Raw genomic sequence first — 6,000 nt, 5'->3', positions numbered from 1 at the left:
CACGGCTTGGTTACAACAGCATGTCCCGAGGACATTGTACAGGGCCAGCTGGAGACACTTGTTAATGAGAATCCTGGTACACAGAGAATGAGAAATGTGACCTTTGGAAATTCAAATCAGGCTTGGCACATGTGTCTTCCAAATGACTGCTGTGACTCCCGTCGGGGCTCATGTGGATATGGGGCACGTCTCAATGGCAGGCTTGCTGCTCCTTTTCCACGTGCAGTGACCCAGCCTGTCCCTGCCCCAGCAGCACAAGCCCTTTGCTCCACGTGTCCCCGAGCGTGTGGGGCCATGCTCACACACTGAGCTGGGCTCTGCAGCTCTGTGAGCTCCGGCTCACAGCCAGCTCCGGGCACCCTCAGCCTGCCCATCCGGCGTGTGCCCAGCCGTGTGCACAGCTCTTCTGCACTTCCTAGCAACTAAACTGCAGCCTCCCTGCCACTCTGCTCTTCCCTGTGCATCAGCTTGCTTATCCAAATACACCTCACTGCTGCCCAACCCTCTCTTTTCACCCAGACGGCTCCAGCTCTTCCCTATTTGCCCTTTTCATTTCCCCTTGCCTCACTGAGATGCATTTCAGCTCTTGCTCACCCCTGGTATTAAGCCCACTATAAAGGACTGTGATTTATGTGGAAAGAAGCAAGACCAGAGGGAAAAACACCTAAAAACCTCCCTTAGGACTTACTATACAAAGGTTATCAGAGCATCTGGGGAAAAAGATTTTCTACCAGGTAATTGATGCAACTCTTCCTTTAAATCCTGCCTTTCTCAAGAAAGGTTTTACTGAGTGGTCTCTCTCTTGCTAAGAAGGGAATTCATGAGCCCACAAAATACCCTTACAATCTGTGGAGGAGAAAAATAAGACAAAAAATCCCTCAAAATATAGTGTAGAATGTTAAGCCCAGCATCAGATTTCATTACTTAGATTTGTGAGCATCTGAGTCAATATTCCAATAGTCTGATCTGGGGAAAACCCAGGAAGAGAGTGGCACAGGATGTTTAATTTTATTATGGGAGAAGTTATTATGGGAGTTCTGGTCTGCGGAGAATGTCTCTGTGCAAGGCTGCACTGAAAGTCAAAATCTTATCACTTTCTTTAGTTTCTCCTTTTATTTTCTCCTCTTCCTATAATCCACATTGTGTTTCCAGGGAAGTAGTTAAACAAGTTAAGAAAAGTTACATTCTCTCATTGATGGCAACTCAGAATACATAAGTAATAAAATAAGCAAGACAGTGTATTAGAACTACAAAATTTTGCTTCAAGAAGTGAAAACTCCAAAAGGATGAGATGGATATAGTGGGAATATTACAATTTGTGGCACAGTCACATGGGAGAAAGAGGATTCTGAACCACAGATGCTGAAAAATCAAACATACTACCAAAAAAATCAGAGGCAAAATAAGGGAAATAAACAAAAGATTAAAAAAGGAATAGAAATGTTCTAGTCAAACCTTGGGTCACTCAAAGAGCATCTTTCTGGAGGAGCAATACATAGTAACATCAAACATTGTTTTTCATGCCTTTCCTCAGCACTCTATTGCTTGGTTCCACTGGACAGATCAGCAGCTGCAATGTTTTTTTTTGGTAGCAGGTAGATTTAAGAACTCCAAAAGGGAAATTCTGATTATCAATATTTTCAAGGGTTGTAATTTCAATGTATGATTTTTTATTATTAATATTTTGTAACTTTATGCACTAGTTTCACATTACTTTTAAATCACCACCAAAAGTGACAACTTTAATTAGAGGGAGGCATTTTGAAGTCAAGCACATTGTATTTTTCTCTATCAGCCTCTAGGCAATCACTTGGATTGAAACTATGCCAGCAAATGGAGCACTCCTGTGTACCTACCTCAGTTTTACCCTCAGTGAACTGGACTTGTTCATGTAATTACTGATAGGGTGTAACCCCTATAGAGAATGAAATTATCTCCTGAGTGAAGCTGGTATTTCCTCTGACTGTAAAACATGACATTTGACAGGGCATATGCTTTGGAGTTTATACAAATGAAGGCTGGCCCAAGTTTCTGAAAGCCAAGAGAACCTTCCTGGATGATGCAGAAAAATCTCAAAGTCAGTAACAAAACAGAGAGCTGACACAAGTGTCACCCCAGAATTATACACAGCTCTTTTGCTTCTTCCCCCTGGCAGCTGTGTGGACATTGAAAGTTACTATTTCAGGATCACAGATGAGTCCCTGTGGAAAATCAGAGGAAGAGAACGAAAAGTCAGTGGATTTTGCAAGTGGATGCAAGACTCACAAGGAAGGGAAGCTACCAATGAAAACTGTGGAACAGAACTTCTCCTGCAGTCACAGCACAAAGCTTAAGCTATTGGACTGGCATCAAAAATCCAATGGCATAGAAGTGGCACAGAAATGACCAAATCAGTCTGAATTCAGTATTTGTGTTTCCTGATTCCACAGGAAAAGAACCTGAAGTCATTATTTTCCAGTGCACATTTTGGGATTGCATCGCAATGTAACACACTGAAACAAACTAAACACATTTTGGAGGAAAGATCAACATATTTCTCAATCATTTCTTTTATCCATATGGTTCAAAGCTACAGGTCTTTATTAGCACTTAAGAGTGAAAGAGCACCATGCTAGTCTTCAGAGCCAACACAGCCCACTCGTTTCAAGTTTATTCTTATTATATACACTTTTTCTTTTGCTTCTGAAAGGGAAATATATGCATCTGTTGAGAACTTCTAACACTCTTGAGAACTGAACCTTATTATCACAAGAATGGGATAAAGTAGGTGGATGCAGAGGCAGCGCCTTGGGAGTCCTTCATCCAGCGGAACTTGAGATTGAGTGTGTTTCTATTTTAAATAATCACTTATGTGCATTAGGCAGCAGGTCCACTCAGACTGTTGAGCTAACTCAGGGTTAAGCTGGGAATCTTGCTTTGTGCACTGGCCTTTTTTTTTCTTTAAACAAGCCTATTGAAAGTTGACTGGCACCCTGAAGGATTCTGAAGAGCTGCTAAAGGTTCGCTGATGGTAGATCACACAAGCCATCACTGAGGTGCCATTCAGCTCTCAGAACTGTAAACCAATCTCCTTTAATCCTCTTCTTTGAGGAGTATCTGAACTGCTGAGGGCTGAACATATTTTCTCCGAGAGCTGTAAAATTATTACTATTGCTAAATTTTGCAACATCCTGGTTGCTGAAAAGGGAGTTTCAGCGGTGACTTATGAATTACCAGTATCTATCAATAACAAAAGTAAGGTCTGAGATAGTGTAGAAAACATTCAATGCAATAGTTTAAGTGCAGTAAGGAAAGTGTGTGTTTGTCTCATTAAGACACGAACTCCAGCTTCACATTTTTTCAAAGCAAGCATTTATTCCTTCTAATTATTTTCATATTGGGCAAAAGAATTCAGTATAGGTTTATTTTTCCAGAGGAAAAAAACACTGACAATGGCAATGAAGTATTATCCGAAGTGACAATTTATTCTTGCATCTTCTAAAATACAACCATTTGGCTCAAAACAATTAACAAAAGAGAATGCTTTGGTAGCTCAAGGTACCATGTTCTTATTGACTGCATACAAGTCCTTCCCTGTGACACACAAACTTGTATCACAAGAAACCTTTTTTCCCTTTACCCACTGCATCTTTTCTTATATTAAATTACTGACAGAGGTGCAAATTACTGCATAAAATATTCAAAGATATGCAAACATGTTTGCAGTGAGCAGCCACAAATCTACAGTAGCTGCCTGAAAAGCAATTTACTGTGAACACAAACATGTTCTCTACATCTGTTACATGCAGTTGGCTACTCCCTAAAACAGTCATTCCAGTACTCCAGAAAATTCTGAAACATGATCTGAACAAGCTTGTGGAACAAAATGTTTTGTCAAGAATGTTGCTGATACCGTCAGTATTCTTCAAGGCAAAGGCCTACAAAATGTTGGAAATTTTAGCTTGCAATTGCAACCACTAGGCTTCCTCCTCTCCTTTTCAATTTTTTTTTTTTTTAATTGGAAAAATGTTTTACTCTCAAGCCAAAAAGAACCTATTTAAACACGTGCTGCCTCTTTACCTCTTACCCAGCACAGGACATGATGCTCAGTCTTGCCTGGCCCACCTACTTCTTCCTCTTGCATGATCACCCCAGCTGATCCAGCCACTTACCAACACCCCCTTCCCTGGAGGCTCCAGCTTGAACCCCAAGGCATCTCACAGGAGCACAAACACAGGGATGGGAAGAGTATGCTTCAAAAGGATAATGCCTCTCATACAGAAAAATGGCAGGATGGTTTGGCACTCTCTAGGTGTCCAAACCCAGTACTGTGAAGAGCATTCCTGCACTTGCAGATGCAGTCATTATGGGGCTCTCCTCAGACTCCTACTAGAAACCTGTGATAATTAGTCACAAGCCATCCTCACCCTGCAGCATGTGGCACAGATTCTGTAGCTACCAGCACCATTGAGATTAGTTTTGACACATATTTGGGTTAGAAAGTTTATTAGTGGTGATGCAAATTTTGATTTTGACATAAGCCACATACTTTTTACTTTTGCAAAAAGTAAAAAGAAAGCAGAAAATTGCAGGCAGTCATTCCAGCACTCACTTTGCTAAAAACCTCAAGAAATATCAGAAAATATTCTGCTGTAAAAGAAGATTCTTTTCTGTCATGGAAGAAAGAGGAAGAAAACTATTCTCTTCTGATTCTTGTGTACAAATCACTCCAGTTTTATTAGCAAATATAACAATGTAAGAAATTAATATAAAAAAAATCTAAAGATGCCTTATTTTCTTTTCCACAAATTGCTACATACTCTCCAGTGACTCTGGGTGGTCTGATTATTCACTTAGTCTCTTAGGATATACTCCCAGCTAAAAAGTTATTAAATAACCTTTAAAATCAGATATGAAACCACCTTTTTCCTTTAAGTACAATACAATAAACAGATAACAGTAAACAATAATAAACAGAAAAGTTAGTAATAAATTCATTACTGCAAAAAAAACCAAAACTAGATTTCCTTTCTAAAATTATTTTTGTGACTTATCAGTACAGTAGATTTGGCAGGAGAACCCAGCTTGGATTTACATGTATCTGTTTCGAATGTACTCTCTGTACATGAGGAAGTCATCTCTTCCCAGGGGCTGCATGTTTCCTCTTCCAGCCTGAATGTGTGCATGGAAAATCTCTATTGATTTCCAATCAGCTCTTGGAGGCTGGACTTCGTAAATATTGTCTTGAGAAAAGGAGGAGATAGGTATTCTGGAAAAAAAACAAACATGCAGAACATTTGGAACTTCAGGTAAAAATTTTCCACTGAGAGAGAGGAGTATTTATTTTCTTTGAAATATACAGGAAAGTCAATGAGAGGGCAAGTCCCCAGTAGATCATTCATTTACCTAGATTTTTATCACTACTGCAGACCTGATAAGACCCAGCTTTCCAAGTAGGGTAATTAGGTAAGTTGTCATTAATCCCATTACAGAATGCCTTCTCACTTCCCTTTGCCCTGCCCTCATTTCTTCATCCTTCCTCAGATCTGCTACGGTCAGTAAGTACCCCAGCTAAAGTAGATCTGTGCCATGCATTATAGCAGATGAAAGAAAGACTTCATTGAACTATCCACTCAGCAGCAATTATAACAAGTGATTATACTCTGAGCCAACACAGAGAAAGGATTAATTAGGTAAGAAATTTCCATCTAATTATCAGGAAACAGACAATTTATTATAAGCAACAGCATTTAGATATTTTATGAAAATATTTTTTAAATCCTCATCTAACAAATACCGTCTTTGAATCTAATATGCACATATTTTTGGGCTCAAAACTTCTCAGGTAAGAAAGTAAAGTGGCAACTTACTGTCAAAGCTCACTACTGCATAAAGCAAACATCGAGCAGCCCAAATGCAGTGAAAATTCAGATATGAGCATCATTGCCATATTCTACAGAAGCTGCAGTCATGACTCACTATATGTGTGCTTTTCAGGAGATAAGTTATTTTTATGTGTAG

At 39.6% G+C, this 6,000-nt stretch overlaps 1 protein-coding gene across 1 annotated transcript in view; it reads right to left on the bottom strand.

Annotated features, from left to right (window-relative positions):
• Window positions 1-4,524: 4,524 nt before the first annotated feature.
• Window positions 4,525-6,000, bottom strand: part of FIG4 (FIG4 phosphoinositide 5-phosphatase) — a 48,706-nt gene continuing 47,230 nt past the window's right edge. The window contains exon 23 of the mRNA XM_056487481.1: window positions 4,525-5,248. Coding sequence (XP_056343456.1) covers window positions 5,071-5,248 — 178 coding nt within the window. The 3' untranslated portion in view covers window positions 4,525-5,070. The remainder of the gene's footprint in view (window positions 5,249-6,000) is intronic.

This window comes from Oenanthe melanoleuca, chromosome 3 (genome assembly GCF_029582105.1).
Source record: "Oenanthe melanoleuca isolate GR-GAL-2019-014 chromosome 3, OMel1.0, whole genome shotgun sequence".
In the NCBI taxonomy this organism is placed as follows: domain Eukaryota; kingdom Metazoa; phylum Chordata; class Aves; order Passeriformes; family Muscicapidae; genus Oenanthe; species Oenanthe melanoleuca.
The sequence above is the reverse complement of the archived record's forward strand: the minus strand, read 5'-3'. Positions and strand labels throughout refer to the sequence as shown.